At 57.3% G+C, this 21,601-nt stretch overlaps 1 protein-coding gene across 3 annotated transcripts in view; it reads left to right on the forward strand.

Moving 5' to 3' along the window:
• The window catches only part of SLC39A11 (solute carrier family 39 member 11), a 75,450-nt gene that overhangs the window by 47,377 nt on the left and 6,472 nt on the right, over positions 1 to 21,601 (forward strand). For all 3 annotated transcript variants that reach the window (XM_072025879.1, XM_038165250.2, XM_072025878.1), the window contains one exon: positions 10,474 to 10,543. In XM_072025879.1, the coding sequence (XP_071881980.1) occupies positions 10,474 to 10,543 (70 nt within the window). The remainder of the gene's footprint in view (positions 1 to 10,473; positions 10,544 to 21,601) is intronic.

The raw sequence follows: 21,601 nt of genomic DNA on the forward strand, positions 1-21,601 counted from the left end.
CCCCCACATCTCCCCCTGCTCCCCAGCACCGTGGGGAGCCCCACGACGTCTCGCTGCCCGCTGCAGTGCGGCGAGGAGGCGGCTCAGCACCAGCACCACGGCCACGGCTTTGCCCACGAGGTGAGACCTGTGCCGTGGCTGCCAGCTCCGGGCATCAGCTGCTCTCCTTCAGCATGGGCACGGGGTGCTGGAGGGGGACCGGGCAGGGCTGGGAGCACATCCGAGCCTGCTGGGTGCGCTCCCCCTTGCCACGGCCAGCAGAGCGCTGTTTTTATTTACTCCGAGCCCCAGTTAGGGGTGAACACGTTTTAGTTTTGGCAGTGCTCTGCCTTTCATTTCGGGCAAACGCTCTGGATGCCAGTTACTGTGCGGGCGAGGTAATTGAACGGAGGGAGCAGCCTCCTGCGTTTGGTTTGTGTTTGCTGGGTTCCACAGGCAAGCAAAAGGTTTGCTAATTCGCTCCAAAGCTGGGGCTGGCGATGTAAAGAATAAATTGATAATGACAAGAGATGCCAAACTGCAGAACATTGCTGCTAATTAATATTCATATATGCCGGCTTTAGTGGAACATTAATTATGTATTTAATCAAGCCCTGTTTATTCTGGTTCATCTTTGTACTTTAGGTGCTTGTTATGCCGAAGACTCGAAATTAATTGAAATGTTACTGGTGTATCGCAAATAACAATTAGCGAGGTGTGAGTTTAAACTCTTTTCTCTGTGCTCTCGCTCCCAAGGGAGGAGGGAAGGCTGCAGGATGGAACCTCAGGGGTGTCCCAAGTGCAGGGCAGGCTCCTCACTTCGCTCTGCATCACTCAGAGGCACAGCAGCTGCTGGCAGGTTTTTGGGGTGGCTGTTTCGGCTGGCTCTGCCCGTTGCGTGCCCTGCTCTCCACCTCCGCAGGGACCCCAGGAAGCTCTGCTGTGTGTGCAGGTGCTAAGAAAAGCACGTGCTGGTGTTCATATTTTGCTCCTCTGCCAGGAAATGCACCCTTCACGTGCCCTGCAGATTCCTGAGGACTCGCTGAGCGCTCAGCCGGGTGGGGACCTGGCGAATGCAGTCCTACAGCAGGGGCTCAGCGCTGCCCCTGGGCTTCCTACAGCTCTGCTTGGAGCTGGCCATGGCAGCGTGCAGAAAGGGATGTCCTGAGTGTGTGGGGTTGGAGGGATTCTCAGCGTGGAAACACCACAGGAGCCCACGTGCCTGCCCCTGACGTTGGAGATGGACGGGACCGAGCCAGGTTCTGCAGCCAGATTCCACGAATCCATGTTGCTCCTGGGGGTCTCTGGTGCACGGTGCCCCTGGTGCCTTCAGCTGCAGCCCAAGGCATTTTCCATCGGGCATCTGAAAGTTTGCAGCGGGCACGTGTGGGCAGCAAGGGGAAGCCGCAGGTGTTTGCTCTGCCAGCTGGTGGAAATGCAGCGCTGCTCCGCCTCGCTTTGCGCCGACGTTTTGGGAAATGGGCATCGGCACGCACAAGGGGAGGCTTCCAGCCAGGGTGACGTTGCTAAGGAAACCCAGCCTGAATTTCCTTTTTTTTCTTTTCTTTTCTTTTTTTTTCTTTTTTCTTTTTTTTTTTTTTTTGGTGATGCTGTGGGGCCAGAGCAGCAGGCAGGCACCATGCGGGCACCCAGTCCCTCCCCAAGGAGCTGCGCACGAAGCCAGAGGAGCCAGTTCAGTTTTGCCCCAGCCCCGTCCTTTTTGCCCGAAAATACCTTGCGTTTCTGCATGCAGTCCCTTCACCCCGTGTTTGCTCTCTAATTCGATTTCTGCAATGTTTCTGCCTCAAGTGTCAAAGTTAAGCGGAGGTGTCTGGGAGGAAGCAAATTGGAGGTGGCAGCGGGAGCAGCCCCGCAGTGACGGCGTCCCCTGCTCGCCCTCGCGGTGCCCAAACCTCACGTGGAGCCACCTGGAGGTTTTTTTCCACTTCCCAGTACCAGAAACCAATTAACTGGCTGGATTTCTTTTTTTTTTCGTATTTGATGGGAAGGAAAAAAGCAAGCACAGAAGTGTAAGGAGCAGTGAAGTCTGGGAGCTAAATATGGAACAAATGTGAAGGCACCGAGGAGAGGAGGGAGGAATTATTTCAGGGGCACAGCGGGGCACTGCTGCGGGCGAGAGAGGAGAGATTTTAAATGGAAAAAAAACTTTCAGGTGGTGACATCTAGAAGGACAAACGAGCCTGCCAGGAAGCTGCACTGGGTCAGGGGGGCTCCTTCACCCCCAGGAGGTGGTGTTCAGGTTGGTCCCCACCTGGGACTGCGCATGGGTGAGGGGCTGCGCACAGACGGACAGCAGTCCTTGGGCAGTGGCTCCTGGGGTCCCTCTCTCCCTGCCTGCCCAGGAGGGGAGATTTAGCCCTAAAACTGTGATCAATCCTTGGGGTGGGGGTGAAATGATGACGGAGGGAAGGTGCAGCCAGGGCAGAGCAGAGGACGCGGCTTTGGAGCTCTCTGCTCTGCGTCATCGCCTGTCCCCGAGGGAGGCGCAGGGGCTGGCAGTGAGATGTTTTGTCCTGAGGAAACCGGGGAAGGAGGGAAGGCTGCAAAAAGGCCTGGTAAACATCAAAATGATTTGAAGCATCCTCGTTTGCAGCTTCACCTGGGAAGGAGAATGGCGCAGCTGAAGGCCTGCAGGCCAGACAGTGCCAAACCCTCCCACTGCCCTCTGCAAGGTGGGCTTTGGCTGGGGCGAGCTCTGCTGGCGAGAGCTGCCTGCTTTGCCTCAGGGCGCTGTCTTTTCTTTACAGCTTCCCACAGCTTGAGCCGTTTTTCCCTGTCCTTTTATGTGTCTCCTGCTTTATGACCGTCTGGGGGAAGAGGAGCAGACGGCGTCCTTTGGTTCTGGTACTTGGCTGCTGGGCGTTTGTGCGCCTGCTGTGCCGCTAGCACCGCACATGGCAGCTTCATCCCCGAGCGCAGGCAGAGCTGCTGTCATCCCGCTTAGTGGCAGCACGGCCACGGGCAGCTTCACGGTGAGATTTGTCCCCGTGTCCCCCTGTGGGGGTGTGACACATCCTGGGTGTCCCTGTGGTGACCGGGTCCAATGTGCTCCGTAAAAGGGTGGCAGGTAGGGTGCTGGGGGCTGCAGCTTTACAAACAACCCAGCAAAATCCACCTGGAGCTCATCAGACCCAAACCAGCACCGGGGTTTTCTGTCGGGGCGCACGCAGATGTTGGGTGGGTGCAAGGATGCAAACAAATTGCCCTTGGCTGAAGGGGAGGGTGTGGAGAGGGTGTGCGGGTGGCTGTGGCTGCACAGAGGTTGTGTGCTGAGCTGTCAGAAGGGTGTCAGAGGGCTGGGACAATTGGATTTCCTGGCTGGTTGCTCTGTCATTAACAAAATTGATTGAATTCACCCTCCTGGGACAGGAGCTTAGCCTCTGGAGAGGAGGCTGGGGCAGTGAGTGTGGCTCAATTATTAAACCAGCAAAAAATGCGGTTATTTATATGGATAATTCTGAGATAACATTAAGAGTTTGCAACCTTCATTTTGCGTTAGGGCTTTTTGGTGGTCTGTAGGCACTGAGAATGTGCCGTGGTTGCTGAATTTAACGTGCGTGCAGCTCTCCCTGCTTCAACAGAACACGAGGCTGGGAGGAAGACTCTGCGCACGCTTCCCTCCGAACCGTGGGGCTGCCTCCCAGTGTCCCTTCTACTTCTCATGTTCCTCTGGATGATTATTCTCGGAGCACCTCGGTTTTGTGTTGAGCAAGGAAAAGGAGAAGGGGGGATCGGCTCGGAGCTTGAATTTCTGAGAACGGGGTTAAAAGGAGGCCGAGGGAAGGTGCCCGTGCGCACGGCTGGCACCTCGTGCACGCTCTGCGCCTGCAGCAGCTCGGGGGAGCTCAGCTCTGCCCAGGGGAGCAGAGCAGAGGCAGGACCCAGAGCAGGGACAGCCACGTGCCGGGGGCACCCGCGGCGTTGTACGGCCGTGACTCAGCCGTGATCCCGCACAGCTCGCTCCGGTAAAGGTTGCTTGAACCTTTCATTAACCCCCCGGTAATTGCAGCTTCACCAAGACGTGCTTTGACACTGGCAGGGATTAAGCACCTCGATGAGTGGGAAGCACTTGCTCGGGGCTGTTATAGTTCTTCGTGGGCTGCAGGGTGCCAGGGGTGCCCCGCTGTGCCCCGCGTGGTGACGTGCCACCAGCACGGTGCCGTGGGGAAGCAGCGTGTGGATAAGAGCCCAAATTTGATGGAATTCCCTGCATTACCCGGACACGCTCGGTGAGACTTGATGTGCAGCCTGCAGGGCAGCTCGTCACCCCGTGGGGATCAGGGGGGCTCTGACCCCAAAGGATGGGGACGTGTGGGCACGGTGGCAGCGAGTCGCAGGTCTCTGGTGCCCTGCTGGCTGCGGCTCATATTTCCAAAACTCATTTGCAGGCAGACACCTGGAAAGCCAGCAGAGAATGATAATGTACATTTATCTCTGCGGCATCGTTTTCAGTCGACGATCAGCGTTTTGTAAAAGGTAACAGCCACAAAGGTGACAAAAGCCAATTAAATACTGCGCTTTCACCAGCTGGGATGAAAATGTGCAGAAATATGCATGTGGAAGCTTTTTTTCTTTCTTATCCCCATCAGATCTTTCAGGGCTGTTGCATTAAATATCCGTGAGCAGCGGCCTGAGAAATCGTTTGCGTGCTAGCAAATGAAACATTAAATACCAGTGATGGATTCGGGTTGGTGGTGCCAGGCAGGGCGTGTGGTCGGTCCCTGCTTTTGGGGTAATTCTGGGTTATTAGCTTGGAAAGGGATTCGTTCAGCCAGAGCCACATCTTTGTGCTGGAGCTTTAGGACGTCGGGCAGTTAATTCTTTCCAACGAGGTCCCTCATTTGTAAGCCCTGGGCTGCGGGTGGCACGTTTTTAGCTGTTGCTGCTCGGTGGTTTGCAGGGAGGATTTGTTCCGAGTCATTTTGCTTTGGGGAAAGGGGGGAGAAAAGAGGAGTGAGATGGGATGTGGATGGTTTGGCTCCTGTGGGGCGACTCAGCAGGGTGCATAGGGGAATTGCCTCGTCCTACCCGAATTTCACCCTATTTAATGACCCTATTTAATGCTATCTCGGGCTGCTTTTTCCCTTCTCTGTTGTCGTCAGGCACCCATGGCTGTCCCGTGTCGCATCCCACCAGGTTTTCTCTCAGCTCAGCCTCCCGGGTCCCTTCTGGTTCCGCTGCTTTAACCCAAACACTTCACCCAGAGCTGTTCTACACGGGCGGCTGCAGCTACACTCTACAAAACCCAATTCTGCGTGTTTTTATCATGCAAAACTCCTGTGAAATTGCCTGGCATCCCCCAGATAAGGCGCTGGGATGGGGTTGCAGCTTACAACCCCCTTTAATGACGGGTGGCTCCGTGGCGTTGCGCGCAGCAGTGGCTTTTATTTCCTTGGTGTCAGCGCTGGTGCCAAGCACCTGAGCAGCGGGGATTTGGGCTGTTTGTTTTTCCAGGTGAGGGGAGGCTCGGTCCTGCCATCCATCTGCTGCTTTTTTTTGCCCCTTTTATTTCACCCTCCCCTGTCCATTCCTGCTTTGGAGGGTGGCTGTGCGCATCCCGGGCTGCTGCAATGCTGATTTTATTATTTCCTGCTGGAGATCCGGGCTGTGGTCTTTCGGGGAGCCTTAGCATCCCCATGCTCCTGGGGCACGGAGAGGTGTTTTGCACGCATGGATTTTCCTGCTGCACTTTTCAGACAGCCACGTCGGGAGCCTGGGGTCTGTGCTAGATGTGCCTGCTGTCACAGCCCAGGCTTTGGGGGAAAAACATGGCTTTTGAGGAGTGAGGGTGGTGGGAAGCAGCGCTGTGTGCGCACGTGGGGCTAGGTGAGGCTGCCTCCCAGCAGCTGCAGGCTTGGTGTCTCAAACGCAAAGGGGAGATTCACTGCTCTCGAGCTCAAGTTCAAAAAGGAAAGAAGTCTCTCTAAAACTGCTTTAACCTCCTGCTCGCTGCTCTGAGGATGGGGAATGTGTGGAGATGTGAAAATTGCTGAAATGTGGTAATGCCTGCGCTTTCCTTCGCAGTAATGGCAAAAAGATGTTCTCTAGTGGCAACGGGAGGAAAAACTGAGAGTTTGAGTAGTGGAGACGGGGACACGCTTAAACTCTCTTAGAAATACAAACCTCATTACAGCAGGATTAATTTTCCACGAGGAGCTTCCAGTTCTTCAAAGGCCGGATGAATAATTGACGACGTGCTGGCACCCGTGGCACCTTCCGAAGGGAAGCGCCTTCGTTCGCCGACCCGGGAGGATTTTCTTTGCCGGCCCTGGCAGGAGGAGAGGTCTGAGAGCTCTCACAGCTCCCTGCGTGCTCCTTTCCTGGGGGGGGCCGTGCTGCATCCTGGCAGTTTTCTGCTCTCCATCCCCGGCAGTTTCCTGCAGGTGTGTTTTTCGGAAGGCGCCGTGCCGAGCGCATCCTCTCGGGGAGCGGAAGGCACGGGAGGAGCGAGCAGAAAGCAGGTGCCAGCACGAAACGACGAGTGGAAAAGGCAGCGATGTTAATACACAGCCTGTGCTTTGTGTTTCCTCGTGAACAAGAAGGGAATTTCAGTCTTTTAGGTGATGTTTGTCCTGCAGAGAACTGGCAGAGGAGCTGCAGTGGGCTGGGGGCTGGAGCAGTCGCAAGGCTCAGGTTTGGCTTCGTGCAAACCATCCCCTGCCCCGTCCCCTCCTGTCCCTCGGCCGGTGCCCTCTGGGAGACAAAGGTGCACCAGGAATGTCCTTCAGTCCGCTGGAGGTTTTTAATTTTTAAACATTGCAACGGGATATTGCTCCCTACCTCCAGCCTGCGCTCGTTTTTCTGCTCTTTAAGGCGTGTAAGAATAACAAATAACTGGGGTTAATGTGCTTGCTGCTGTGATTTGTGGAGGCTCTGTGAGAGATGCTCGCTGTTCTGTAGTTTGGGTTTTGGGGGGATCCGGAGGATTTTTACCTTTTGCTTGCTCTTTGTGAGCTGGCCTTCCCCTGGGGATTACACCTGGCATCCCGTGGTGCTGCGAAGCTCATTTCATGCTTGGAAACGAAGCTGGAAACGGCAGGAGCCGAGCGAGCTCCCGAGGTGGCCCTGGGCTGGCACCGGGCTCGGGGCTGCCCTGGCTCCTGTGCCACCACGGGGCTGCTCCGGGGAGCAGCGAGGAGAGGTCCAGGTCCCGGTTTCACCTCGTAAGCCGCAGTGAATAGGATTTAAAGCAGCACTTGGTTTCATTTCCCCCGGTTCTTTCAGCTCGCCGAGCTCGTGTGGGCTTGTGCAATGCGTGATAAGGGAGAGGTCTGAGGGATGCAGGAAGCCAGCCCGCTTTCAAGCTAATCCTTTGAACTTTAAAGCTGCCGTGGCTTTTTCCTCCTACAGGCATCAGCAAGCGGCCGTGCCGGCGCCCTGCTGAGGAGGGGTGGGGGCTCTGATCCCTGCGAGATGCCTTATCAGGTTCAAACGCCTTGAATGGTAAAGCCGAGGAAGTCCAAGAGAGGCAAAATCCCCTCGTTTAGCTGAAACGGGAGCATTTTCCTGCTGGGCTGGGATCGGTCATAATTCTGCTTCTGCTTTCTGCAACCCCACGAAGGGGCTTCTGCCTCACCCTGCGGGGAGCAGCGGTCCCTCAGGAGCGGTCCCTTACGTCCCTTGGTCCTTGAGGATTGTCTGGGATCTGTTTCCTTCGGGAACTCTGCCCAGGCAATATTTAAAGCCTGATGAAGCCCCGAACCAGGGCTCGGGGCTGAATTCCCGGCAGGTAATGAGAAGGCTCTCCCCCAGCCACATCAGCGCCCCGATGTCCCTCAAATCCTTCACACGACCACCACGTGCTGGTTGATTCAGACTCATTACCTCCCTTTTTGTGCCTTTACCACCCCGAGGAAGCCTCTCGGGCTGTTTATAATTTGGATACGTGCAAAACACCCGAGAGAGGGGCTGCAGCCGGGGGCTGAGCCTGCTGCGAGCTCCGAGCGTGGGCAGGCTGGCAGCGAGCCTCCCGGCGGCTTCCCCCGATTCTTTTGTGAGCAGGCTGGCTGCTCCGCCAGGCTTCGGGGCTGACGTTTTCTTTTTTGGAGAGCCCAGCCCCGTGGCTCTGAAGCCTCCGAGTTAGGGTGTGATCCTGGCAGGCTGCGCCAAGCGCCGTGGCTGAAAAAAAAGGCTGCGGCACGGGCCCCGTGGCACCTGCTGGGTGCACCCGGAGCCTTCCCGAGCCTCGGCACCACGTGCGGGGTCCCTGCTGGATCCGTACGGAGCTGCTGAGCTCCCCTCTGTGCTGCTTCTGGCTGGGGTAAAGCGAATTTCTCCACCGTAGCCTGGATGGTGCCGTGTCTGGGGCTTGTGCCGGCATGGGGTCACCATCCCCTAGGTGATTCCTGGGTGTATTTGTCCTGCCCCGGCTCTTTCCCCTCTCCTGGGAAGCAGGAGCTGGATGAGCCCGGGACCCGACGCTGCTCTGTCACCTTTCCCGACCGTGCTGCAGCTCCCACCATCGCTGCCTCTCCCTCTCCGAGCAGGCAGCTCCCCACGCGCCATCTGTTGATTTTCCCCGCCCGTCATTTGTTTCCGTATATATGGGATTTGTGCTTCCATTAATTGTGCTGCTGAGCTGCCTATTCCGTGAGGTTCGCCGTACAGCAGGGCAAACTGCTGTGGTTTTTCCGCTCCGTCTAAGCTTTTCTCGTTATTTACCCAAATTAGCGCTCTCGGCCTTTTTTGATTTTGCTCTCTGGGCAAGTCTCACTTCAGAAGAAATGTTGTGGGGGAGCGGTGCCAGCTCCCTTCGTGCGGAGCTTCTTTGTGTCCTCACCGCAGCCATGAAGTGTCTTGAAAAAGCTCTTCCCCTTCTCCCCTCCTGCAGGTCGCTGCGTGAACGCCGAGCGTGCAAAGCCATCGCCAGCTGCAGGTGCAAAGCTTTTGGCACTCGCTGCCTGCCCCTGGCTCTGGGGCTGCTCCTGCATCCTCCAGGAGGGTGCCGTTGGGGAGCACGAGGGTTTTGCACGAGCGCTTTGCGCTTTGCACGAGCACTTTGCGTTTGTGCTTTGCATTTGTGCTTTGCACGAGCACTTTGCACAAGCACACGTCCCCCTTGGCACCACCACGTGCCTGGGCTGCTCTGGTTGTTTTACTGGTGGAGTTATCGTCCAGCCGTGGTGTTTTAGGGACGCTCAGGGTTTAGGGACCCACACGCAGGGTTTTGGTTCTCGGGGCCGTGTTCCCTGTCTCCATCCTAAGCCCTGGCACCAAGCTCGGATCCGGGCTCCGGGGGCTTGTGGCACGTTGTGACTCCTGGAGCAGAGGATGCAAATGCTGATAAGGAGAGTTGGCGCTGCCTTTCCTGGGGTGTTTCCAAGGCAACTGGAAATCCAGAAGACCACAAACATTACACGGGCCTGTTCCTCTGAGACCTCATCCTTGAGCGCACAGGCACGCGCCGTGGGGACTTCTCAGCCTGTCTGAAGGTGCCTCCGAGCAGTCCCTGCTGCCCCCTGCGTGGCTGTCGGAGCAGGCAATCGCCTCCTGGAAGGCTGGCGAGCCCTCTCCAGCATCCAGCCACGCAAACGGGTTCGTTTTTCATCCTGGAATGGTTCCCCCCCGCCTGACTGGGAGGGGAGCGATGCCAGAAAAGCTGCAAAAACAAAGCCTGAATTTCCAACAAAGGCAGACGTGGCAGCGTTTTGACGCCTCCTTCGAAGGAGGGGTTTTCTGGGAGGCACGAGGGAGCTGTTCCAGCACCAGGAGGGTCAGAAAAGTTTCAGAGGGGGAGCAGAAAGGGCAGGGAGGGAGTGGGGAGGATGGGGAGGACTTGCCCTGCCCCGTGCCCTGGTTCCACCTCTGGCTCTTTCCTCTGGGGCTGGCTGTGATGTCTCGCAGAGTTTGGGTTTCCTCCTGCCTTTTGGACTGTCTGTAAAGGCGGCGTGCCCAAATTTCGGCACAGGACACGGAAATCTCTTGCTGGGAGCCTGCTCCTGGATGAGCATCACCCCCGAGGCTGTAAGGAGAGGTTTTTTCTCTCTTGCAAAGCTCCCCCATGGCACCGCGTTGTGCACAGCTCTGCGGAGAGCTTTGCCCAGCCTCAGCCTTTAGGTGGATGTTTTGCTCTGCTCTGCCCCTTAGCAAAATGGCATTTTAGCTGCTGGGGATTGTGGTCTTCTCCTGTCCCGTGCAAATACAGAACTCTCTGCTCTGTGTGAGCTCCCCAGGAGACCCCTGCGCTGTGTCGGGTTCGCAGTGGGAGCATGAATCTGCGTGCCCAGAGCTTCCCATCACCGTGCTGGGGTCTGTGGCACCCCCTTGGCGTGGTGCAGATCCACCCTCATCGCCCAGACAGCGATCGGGTGGATCTGCAGAGAGCTTGGATTAAAATGAGAGGGGTGATGAGCTGACCCAGGGCTCTGCTCCCCTGCCTGTGCTGCTTTGCTCTCCGCTTGAGGGCAGGAGGAGGGACGGCCTCGGGGCTGCTGCAGGATCTGACCGTGGTGTTTTTTCTCCTTCCCGTTTCAGAGGGCCTGGCCGTGGGAGTCGGATTCGGGGCTGTTGGAAAATCAGCGTCTGCCACCTTCCAGAGCGCCAGGTAAGGCACAACGCTGCTCCTGCACCACGTGTCAGAGGTTTTGTGCCCGTCCTCATCTCCTGGAGGTTGTCTCCTGTCTGATGCACACGTGTGGGCAGAGGGGGCAGGAAGAGTTCCCGTTGCAGCTGAATTTTTGTAGCCGCTGTGCTTGTCAGGTGGGGAAAAACCCTTCTGTCAGTGATGGCTGGTTTGTGAAATGGTTTTGTTTCTGCATCGCTGGGCGGATAAATGGTGCTGGGGAAAGGGATGGAAAGGAGGCAGGTTATATCAGCGCTGTTTCTTCTGCTTCTGGGGGCTGAACCGGCACGAGGGGGCAGGGAAATGTTTGCTGGGCAAGTGCCTTAGGGCCAGCAGCGAGAGTTTAAAGGTGACAGCGAGCAAGGACGAGCGGTGGTGGTGCAGGTAAGGATGAAATGAGGACTCCTGGTGAGAATTGGAGCTGCTTGGTTCTGGAATTGCTGCTGGCACCCTGTGGGTTGGATGCAGCACCCTCCTGCGGGTGCCTCTCCGTGAGTTTGGGGCTGCTGAGGGGCTGCTGGCCTGACAAAGAGAGGCGGGGAGGTGCGCACAGCGCTCGGTGCGCTCTCACCGAGTGCTTTTGTTTTTCTCTTTGAATTTTATCTCTGAGGCTTGTTTCCTAGACCCGCATTATAATGTATTTAGGGCGGGGGGGGGGGGGGAATGCGGTGTGTTCAGCCTGATAAATGCCCTTCCCAGCCCCTCTGGCAGGCGATGGAAGCACAGATGTGTGTCAGCCACCTCCGTGCTGCCAGGTGAGATCTGAGGGACCCCAGGGCTGCGTGGGGAGCCTCAGACACCCCCCCCAGGCTGTCAGCATCCCCTGCCGTGGTCACAAGGACCAAGCAAAGAGGCAGAGCCTGGAAGGGACAGGAGCAAAGAGACCTTCTGGGTGATGCCCGTGGCACCTCTGCAGTGGATGGGGACCCCACCGAGGGCGCAGGCTGGTGCTGGCCGTGCTGCCCTGGGCGAGCACCCAGATCTGCGCAGAGCACGACACAATATGCCAGCCCCAGCAGCCACATTTCCCTAACCTTTCGCAATAAAAGGCTGCTCAGAAAAGTCTGCAGAGGCTCCAGAGATGCTGGAACAAAAGGACGCTTTTTCTCAGCTGCTCGGTGAAAGCTCAGCAGGCAGAAGCAGCTGGCTCTTTCTCTGTCTTTCCAGCGGCATTAATCATGTCAGATGAAAGGTGGGGTCTGGACCGGGAAAATACCAGCGCAAATTTTGTCAGCTGCGAGAGGAGACAAAATAACTTGCTTGCCATCAATCTGTCTATCATTGTCAGCTGCGGGCAGAACAAAAGTCGCTTCGCGTGGCTTCTCCTCCGGGAAGCTGCTTGTGAATATCCAGGAATAAAGAGTTGTTGTCGCCGGCTCTCGGAGAGGCGAGCGGTGTGGGGTCCCTGGGGTGCCAGGGACAAAAGGGGACAAAGCCCCAGGGTCTGTGGGGCCACGAGAGATGTGATGGGGGTGTGAGCACCCCAAAACTGCAGGAGAGCAGAGCAGCTCTGGCCCAGCCCAGCTTTGCCCCTCTCTGCCCAGCACTTGAGTTGTTCCAGTTTGAGCACCAAGCGCGTGGGATCGCAGCTTGGAAACCTGGCGAGGTGGCCCCGCTGCGTTACGCGGGCTTAAAAACCAGCTCAAACCCAACACGATTCCACCTCTAACGTGAGAAACGGAGGGAAATCTGACACATTTGAAGAGGAAATTGCCCAAGGTCAGCCCCGGCGCTTCGGGGACGTGACAGCTACGCCTTCCCTCGTGTCCATTACGTTAAAAATAGCGTCGCGATGAGACAGATGCGTGACTCAGTTTCCCTCCTCCTTTTTGCCATCGTTTCTCCCCCCCTGGCTGTGACTAACCACATTACTGCCACGCTGAGCTGCAGCTGATGCGAGCTGCCTTTCAGGAAGGTTTATTACTTCCAACCTTGGGTCGTGCAAGAGTGTTTTGGAAGGCTCTGACGTGTTCGGAGCCCGCCGGGATGGAAGCGCCTGGGGACGCAGTAGCGGGTGGATGTTCCCAGGGCTCCCTGTGGCTTCCCGTGCTGCCAGAGGACTTTCCTTGCTGGATGGAGAGATGCTGGCTGGTTTTGGGAAGCGCTGCCGGCACCGATGGATGCTGACTGATTGCATCTCCCCCAGCGGGGCGAAACCTCGCGGGGAGCCTGGGCTCTCTCCAGCTCGCCGTAGGGCTCAGGGATGTGCGTCCCCACGGCATCCCCAAGGGCTGTTCCCAGAGCTGTTAGCTTTGCGTTTAAGAAGCGTGTGTGCAGAGAGGGAATTATGAAAAAGGGGAGGGTGCCAGCTGTTCTGCAAAGCACAGCAGGAAGAAAAGCAGGCTGTAGGTGCTGTGCCACTCCTCTGAGCTCTTGGGCATCTCATGAGCGAGATCTGTGTCGGAGCAGCGTGCTTGGAGCTGCGGCTGGTAAAGCAGGGTGCCTGCCTCGGCCACCAGGCTCCATTGGGGTCCTGCCCCATCCCTGCAGGAGCACTCTTGGGGCTCCTGCACGCCCCGCAGCTCCTCGGGGGGCTCGGGAGCATCCCGGTGCCGCGGCTCCGCGCTGCTCTGCTGCCCCCGGGCGTGCGCAGCCCGTTCCTGCTGCGCTCCTTGGGCTCAGCTGCTTGGAAAGGGGCTGCAGAACAAGGGGCCGTGCAGGAATCTCAGACATCTCCGCAGCAGAGCCCCTTTTTTTTTTTTTGCATCAGTGTGCGAGGATCTGCGCTCCTGTGGTTGGGCAGGGGTTGCCTGTCCCCGCTGCGTCCCCACGGGTGGTGCGCTGAGGGCTTTTATCAGAGCGTGTTTAAGCTGCTGGTAGGGTGTAAGGCGCCTGGAGCAACATCTGAGTGCTGCTGGCCTGCCAGGACCAGGCAGATTTTCAGTGATATTGGTGTGGGGATGCCAGGAGAAGCTCAGGGTGAAGGAGCCTCTTGGTGCTGCGGGGCCAGGACCCATTTTGGTCCTCAGCACACGCCGGGTCACTCTGTGTCCCGTCCCTTTGAGCCCTGCAGAGCATCCCCAGGCTGGTCAGCCCCATTCCCTGCGGTTATAAGCACGCTGTGGATGGTCCCAGGGCTGGACACGGCCACTCAGGACAAAGCAGGGTCTGTGCAGGAGGAGCTGTGCCCATTTTGGGTGGCCGGGGAGCGCGGCGAGCCCTGGGCAGGGGACCCGACCCCTCCAGATGTGCGCAGGGAGGAGCGAGCTGCTCCTGGCTGCCCTCCAGGCAGGAAGGTAAAGAGGAGGGCAGCCGGGGCTTAAAAAACCTCTGTTCCCCCCTCCCTCACCTCGTGTGGCTGATTTAAAAGGAACCAGCTGGGGCTGGAGCCACCCAGAGCAAAATGGGCCGAGTCCTTGTGTCCCCACGGGCATGCTGCAGGACACGGGGCTGTGCCAGCTGGCAGCACCGTGCCAGGTATCAGGGTCACAGCCGGGGGGGCTGGGGCTGCTCCCCACTGCTGGCCGTGCCCCTGGCATCTCCATCCACTGGCGTCATGGTGCAGGGTGGTCTCCCTCATTCCAAGCCCCTGGTGTGGATTTTAGAGGACAAAACCTCCCGCTTTAGTGGCCATCGTTTATTTTTTTTAAGCCAAAGGATGCTGGGGGTCCCTCAGCCCCCCATCCCATGAGGGTTTTGCCTGCAGCAGTGGCTGGGGCTGGCAGGGAGGGGAATTCCTTGGGGAATGGGCACCAGGAGCTGGTTTTTCTCCACCCCATCCCTGGGGGAGATAATCCCTCGGGATGCTGCGTGCCCTGACGGGCGGTGTCGCTGCTCCCACCTCGAACGCGGGTGCCGGGGGCTCCCCCTCCCCATCTCCCGTTCTGCGGGGGCGTAGCTTCTGGGCGTTTCATCTCGCAGCCCCGGTGCTGTTTGATTGTCGTCGGCGTGTAGGATTTTAAACACAGGCTGAAAGGTGGTTATTAAGGCTGGAAAACCTTGGAGATGCTGAAAGATGATGGCGGCGAGCTTTGTGCTGGGATCTTTGCAGGCACACGTTGCGCACTGCGCTCCTTGCCTGGCTGCCTTCTCTCCCTGCCCTCAGCATCCATCTCTTTGGCCCTCTGTGGTTTTCCCCGGGCTCCCTCTGCCCCCTGCACGCAGCAGGATGGTGCTGAGTGCCCGGCACCACGGCTCCTTCCCATTTCCACGGGCTGCAACGTGGGAGCCCCGGGGCCACGGTGCCCTACAGCCCTCAAACTCGGTAAGAAAGCTGCCTTTGTCGTGGCCCGGGGCTAAGTCCAGTCACAAGGGGCAGTTCATGCCAGAAAATATTATTATTTTTTTATAAAAGGGAAGAGAAGTTGAACCACAGCAGTGTTTTTCAGCCCCTGTTCCTGCTGGGTGCCCACGGGCAGAGCAAAGAGGTCTCGGGTTTGCCCCGTGGGACCCCAGGGAAGAGCCGTGGCCGAGCTGCCCCCGCCTGTGTGTGGTTGCTGCTCCTCTCCTGCTGGGCACTAGGTGGTAACAGCCGAGCTCCTGCAGGCTGTGCATACATAAAAGACTAAAAATGTGAAAAATAGGTTGAAATATTTTGTTATTATCATGTGCGGTGCGGACACCAGGTCCCGACGGGGCACTGGGGCTGCAAAGAAGTCAGTGAGGTTAAAAATGGTGCAGGGGTAAAATGGTTTGGGGTAAAACTGCCCTAGGACGAGGCCGGGTACCTCCAGGAAACAGGGAGATGCTTTCTCCTGTGGGTTTGCATCGCTCAGCTGAACCTCAGCCCTCTTTTTTTGGACTCGTGCCCTGAGCTTAGTGCTGGGAGAGGGATCGGGGTGCCCCACCTTGTGTCCCCTGGGCATTACTGGGGCTGGGACCCACCTGGGGACAAGGCACCCGTGGCCACATCACCTGGGGAGCGCATCTCGGATAGAGCCTGAGCACCTTGGAAAGGTCCCGATCCCTCCTTTTCGGCAGCATCAGAGCACACAAATCCCACGGGGTTCACCGTAAGGAGAGGGAGAAGTGCCTGGTGGTGCTGCTGAAACGCCGTGCCACCGAGCTGCTCCGGGAGCCCTCCCGTGCAGCTGCAGGACGCCCGTGTGTGCATGTGCAGGCGCTGCAGACAGCTGCAGTTTTCCCCCGATGCCGATGGGGATGTTCCCTCCCCTGCAGCACAATGGTTCCCATTCATCAGCTCCGTGCTGGGAACGCCGGCCCGGGTTTCGATCTGTTGTGCCCGCGGATTGTTTCCTGTCCAGCTCTGGTAAAGCAGCCAGAAAGGAGGCTTCGGGTTTGACGGGCAGGCTTTGAGCGAGGCTTGGAAAATATTATTTCATGGGACAGCCCCGTGCCTCCCACGCTGCGTCTCTCAGGCTGGGAAGAAAAAAAGAAAAAAAGAAAAAAAGGAAAAGAGGAAAAAAAAAAGCTGAGGCTTGATTAATGTACGGAGATTGAAACCAGGCAAAAATTTAATACTGTGTTTTCTTGGGATGAATGGGGATCATTGTGGGCTGAGGCAGCAGAAGACACGCTGGGTGTTGCTCTGCCCTTTGCGCACACGATCTCCGTGATCAGCGGTGGAGCTCAGAAAGCTCGGGTGGGATCGAAATGTGGGGTCGGCTCCTCTCTGCTGGCCTCTTTATCAGATGGAGGATGTGCACGGGAACACCTAATGGGAAAAAAAAACCACCTCTGGTGGCGTGAGGTGGGGCTGGGTGGGGAATTCCACGGCCCCCCAGCTCCGAGACAAATGCGCATTCTCCAGCCGGGCTGCTCCTTCCCCAAGCACCGCGTTGGGGCCTCTGGTTACAAAACAAAATTGTTGCGAGATGCTCATTAAGCACCTTTTAATGAACCTGTCCTGAAGGGATATGGTTATTATTGAGCAGTGGTTACCTACCCGGGGTGGTGTCCCGAGGGAGCAATGGGGTGGTTGCTCCTCGGGCGCAATTCTCGTCACCGCTAATTAACCGCGAGGGCTCAAGAGCTGCTGCCCCGTGCCGTGAGTGCCAGCAGGGAGGTGCTCAGTGTGCTGGTGGTGAGGATGTCCCAACCTCTGCGAGGGTGCTTTGGGAGCACAAATGCTTGTTTTTTGCAGCAAAGCAGATCTCAGCTTAATTAAATGAGGTGGTGTGGGTGTCCGGAAAGGGCGCTCCCCTTGCTCGTGGGGTCGTGCCGGGACAGACGCCCCACGCTCACCTGCCCAAGCAGCAGAGCAGATAAAGAAATGCCCTCCTGCAAAATCCTCCTAGCTCTCTGCCCTTCAGAAAACAGCGTTTTATTGTAACCAGATATTAAGCTGCTTCTTGGTCATGAGAAGAAGGAAGCGGCTGGCTGGAAAGCAAGACAAGGCAGGCTCCAGTCGCTTTCCCCAAGGGTGATCTGTTTACAAATATGTGTGAAACGTGTCAGGCAGTGTCTCGCCCTTCTCTTTTTCCTCTCCATGCCTTTCACAGGAGCTTTTGTCCTTCGGGATGGAGTTTCCCGGTTGCTGTTTGGAGGCACTGCAGGACTTCGAGGCGCTGGGTGTGCTTGTGAAGGATGCTCGTGGGGCTGGGTGCCTTCTGCAGCCCGTATTTGTTGCCCCGTGCAGAGGTCTGTGCAGTGGCTGCCTGCCTCCCCTCCCCTGGTGGGCACTGTAGGAGCAGATCCTGAGGGATGACACGAACCTTTGTGTCCCTTGCTATCATCCCTGCTATCTCTGGAGACCTGGGGCTCCTTTGTATCTGCTCCCTTTCCCGGCAGCTTCCTCCCTTCCTCCTCTTCCCCGCAGCCTCCCGGTGCTTTTTGTCCCTGCCCTCCAGGTGTTCATACCTCGCCGCTTTGAGTCATCTTCTCTTGCATAAGCTGTGCCTGGAGGGCTTGTTTGATGCCTGGACTCACTCCCCAAAAATTCGCCCCGGAGAGGAGTCAGGGGCTCCCGACAGAGCAAATCCCCAGCGCCACCGGGGAGCCTCTCCGCCTGCTCTGCTGCGCTTCCCGGCCCCGCTTTGGGACCCACTTTGGGGTTCCCTCTCCTTTGGGGTGCCCCTCGGAGGATGCTCGGCTTTGGGGCCGTGCCAGGAGCTGCTGCCTGCTCCCAGGGGGTCCCTGGGTGGGTGTCAGGGCCCCGCTCCCACCCCAAACCCAGGTTCAAGCCTGGAAACCTGGTGCTCTCCTGCCCCTTCCCGCAGAGGTCTCTGCCCAGCTTTGATCTGCAAAGCGCTCTGCTTCAGTTCCTGCTCGCGTTAAAATAAACGAGAGAGGGCAAAGAAAAGAGCAGAGGAAGAAAAAGCCATTATCCCTGTTTATCTTATCAAGATAATGCCAAACAAGGCTCACTTTGAGCGAGAGGCTCGCGCTTTGCCGCCGCAGTGGCCTGCTCCTCTCTTTAGCAGCACGGTTTAAAAATAAACCCTCAGAGGAGGGGAAGCGACTTGAATGCAGACATTGTTACTGTACAAGATGCGATAATGGGGCCTTTTATGGCTACATCTGTTAGTAAATTGTTTAGTTCCAGGTTTTGGGGCTGCATAAAGGAGCCGCGCTGGGGCTTTTCCACACTCTCCCCCCTTGGCGCATTTTAGCGGCGATGTTGCAGGGGAGGGGAGAGGAGAAAACGTGCTCCTGCTTTTAATTTTGCTCTTAGCTTCTTGGTGCTGATCCTCAGCAGCATGGAAGCACGGACACACGATGCTCATCCATCCCCGTGGTGCTCATCTACCCCGTGCTGCTCATCCATCCCCCGGTGCTCATCCATCCCCCGGTGCTCATCCATCCCCCATTTCCCCCACAGCCCCACTGGGGCAGCCAGCAGCCGAGGAGCCTCTCTGCAGAGCTGGGCTTTGGCATCTCTCAGGTTCTCCTCACCCCCAGCGGGGAAGAATCGGGTCTTTATTCACCCAATTTGTCCGCCCTCCCTCTGTGCTCCAGGCTTTTGTTCCCTGTAAGCGATCGGGGCCGTGCGTGCCGCTGGCTGCCGAGCTTGTTGTGCACGGGAACTGGAGGATGGAGCAAAGATAAAAATTAAATAATTCCCCCAATGCTTCTGCCACCTAATAATTCCCCAAATGCTTCACCAGCTATTGCTCTGTGCTGAGATTTCTACACCATGTAACGTTTTTGATGTGCTGATGGTTTAGGGAATTGTATAAAAGGGAGAGGGTTGGCGGGTTTGTATGAAGCTGTAAACGTTAACTGGCAGGTGTTATTGGGAATTTTTATAGGTGGGCCCTAATCCCAGCCCTGCTTTCGGACCACCCGGCTTCTGCGTGTTCAATTTTTAAAAATATTTTAAGAGCCTTTATAAGGGTCTGTATCTCCCTGCAGCTCTAGCCCTACCCGCGATCAGTGCAGCCACATCATTAAATTCGCTTTATTTATGGGCGTGCTTATACGAATATTTAAAAAAAAATCAAATTTGGGTGGGCATTTCTGCAGCTCTGAGCTATTGAAACAGAGTTAACGAGGTCTTGTGTTGGGGTCTTCTTAGGGGATTTAAAAATAGTCCCAAACCAAATATTTTGAGGTGGAGGAAGGGGCCCTGGCTCACGTCGCAGTCAGCTGGGGGTCAGATTCAAGCACAATTCCCGTCCTTAGGGTGCTGTGGAGCTGGATGGGTGCATGTGGGTGCTGGGTGCTGGCTGTGGGGTGGCAGCGGGGACACGGGGACGGGAAGAGCAATGAGGATTTCTGCCCCAGGGTGATGGTTTTTCAATTTGGGGGCCAAACGGCTCCGTGAGGCTGCTAACGGGGTGCAGATGGGGCATGGCCAGGACCCTGCAGAGCCCTAACCCAGGTGGGGACGAGCTCGGGGTGAGCCAGGATGCCCAAAGCCCTGTCCCTGCTGTGCTTTGTGCCAGGCTGACCTCACCACCCACCCCCAGAGCACCCCCTGCCCTGGGCAAGGCTGCGGGACGGTGATCCCATGGGTGCTGCATCCTCTGGTGCTCCGCAGCCCTTCCCAAACTGATGCATGGACACATCTGGCTGGACACCATCTGGTAACTGGTGAGGTTTGGCTAAAACACCCAGTGGGGTGAGCTGGGTGCCACACGATGAGCTGGGTGCCACAGGGTGCTGATGGCAAGGTGCGCGGATTTAGGGAGCCAGGGCAGCTGCGGTGCCCCAAGGCGGCTGATGCTGCACTGTCCTGCACAACCCCCCTGCCCCAAACCTCCTTCTGCCATTCCTGGGGCTGAATTTCCTTTTTTTTACACTTTTCCTTCAATCTCAAAGGGAGATTTTGGAAAAGAACATATTTGAGAACAGATTGCTCACTTTGAAGCGAGCATTTGGTGATCTTACGCATTTATTTCTTTGCTCGGAGCACCCAGCATGTGAAAGGGCAACCGTAAAACGCTCCAAATTTTGCTTTTCCCAAAGCACGGCGGAGCAGGGAGCCGAGCTCGGGTGATTTCAGGCATTTCCCTGCGTGAAGGTGTAACATCATTCCGTGCACACGAGAGCACCTCAGGGTGAAAGGAGCCAACGCTGCGCCCCCCAGCACGCGGCCAAAGCCAGGTCAGGTTTGGTGCTGTGGGCAGGATCCTGAGCGAGCAGGTGGGGTTTACAGGGGCTCTGAGGGGAGCTGGGTGCAGGTCGAGCCTCCCTGAGCTGTGTTTTGACCTCCTGCTGGGGTCAAAACCCAGCAAAAGAGAGGAGAGCAGGAAGGCACGGAGCCGTGGGACGTGGCTTTGTGCGCCGCGGGTAGGGGGAGACGTGAACTTTTACCCCGTGCGTGAGGCTGACTCATAAATCAAACAGGGCCGTAAATAAGCGGGCAGATAAGAGCACAGATTCTCAACCCCCAGGGGAATAAACGGCCCCGAGACAACGGGACCCCCCCGGTGCAATCGGGCTGTGGATGCGAGCTGACCATAACCAACCCGAAAAAGCTTTGGGCTGGCTCTGAGCTCTTTGCTGCAGCCTCGAACATCCCAGGTCTGCAGGATACGGCCACGTGGGGGGCACGGGGGGTCCCCGAGCCTGCTGTGAGCTGGCGTTTTGCACGAGGGGATGGTGGTGGCATCTGTGTCCCCTCCCTGCAGCCCTGCTCCTTCGCCTGCCTCCCCCTTTCTGCCTGACACCGGGATTTGCCCCGTGGAAGCCGAGGAATTTCGTGCTCTCCAGCTCAAGTTCACGTCCCGCTTGGCGCGCTCGGAGGAGAGCGAGCGGGTTTTACGGCTTTGAACTTTGCGTGCGTGCCTTGGGGATGAATTAAGGGTAAAAATTTCCTAAAATTGTAAATGTTTGCCGGGTATTGAAGCCTTGGGTATTGAAGGCTGGCCGGGGGCCAGGCGAGCAGATGGGACGCAGCCCGTGCGGCACAGCCCCGGCTGGGGGCTTGGAAAAGAGGCAGTGGAGGGGCGAGAGGTGGCATGGGGGGGTCACAAACCCAGTAGGGCCGGGGCTGTGCCCGTCGCTGCCCTGGGTGCACGCACGGGGTGGTGAAGACCTTTTCTTGGCTCTCTGAGGAGGGAAATCATCTCGCAGGTGTTCGTGTAGAGGTGGCTGCGAGCAGCCCCGGGAGCCCCGTGGGTGTTGGAGCAGAGCCCCACGAAGAGCTTGGCAGGATGGTTTGCACAAAAACCTCTGTAACCCATCAAAATCAGGCCTGTTTTCTTGTGCTTCTGTGGTTTTAGTTTGAGATATTCGTCCGTGCGCCTGTCCTGCCCTTTCCTGCCTCCTGAGCTCTGCGCCTCTTCCACTGCTTTGTGCCCCAAATTATTCCCTGCCACTTCTCCCTTCCCTTCGCTTCCTTTCAGCTTTGCGTCCTCGGTGCCATTTGGGAGGCTCCTTGCACGGGTCGGCTGAGAGCTCTGCCGATGACTTCCAAATTAAAACCAGGGCACTGATTTTTTCCACCTTTCACCCCCGTATAACTCCCAACCTTCCCGTATCTCTGCGCAACCGGCAAATTACGCAGCGGCTTCCAGCTTGACCGTCTCCGTGCTGCCCAGGAGGACAGCTCAGGGCTCCCGGGTTCCCGATGTCGGATGGGTTCAGCGCCGCATCCCTGCCTCGCGTGAGAGGCGCCAGGAAAGCCCAGGCAGAGCTTGCGTGCCGAGGCAGCTGCGTTGAACAGGTAGGGCAGGTATGGGGAAACGCTCAGGG

Source organism: Anas platyrhynchos, chromosome 19 (assembly GCF_047663525.1).
Source record: "Anas platyrhynchos isolate ZD024472 breed Pekin duck chromosome 19, IASCAAS_PekinDuck_T2T, whole genome shotgun sequence".
Taxonomy (NCBI): Eukaryota; Metazoa; Chordata; class Aves; order Anseriformes; family Anatidae; genus Anas; species Anas platyrhynchos.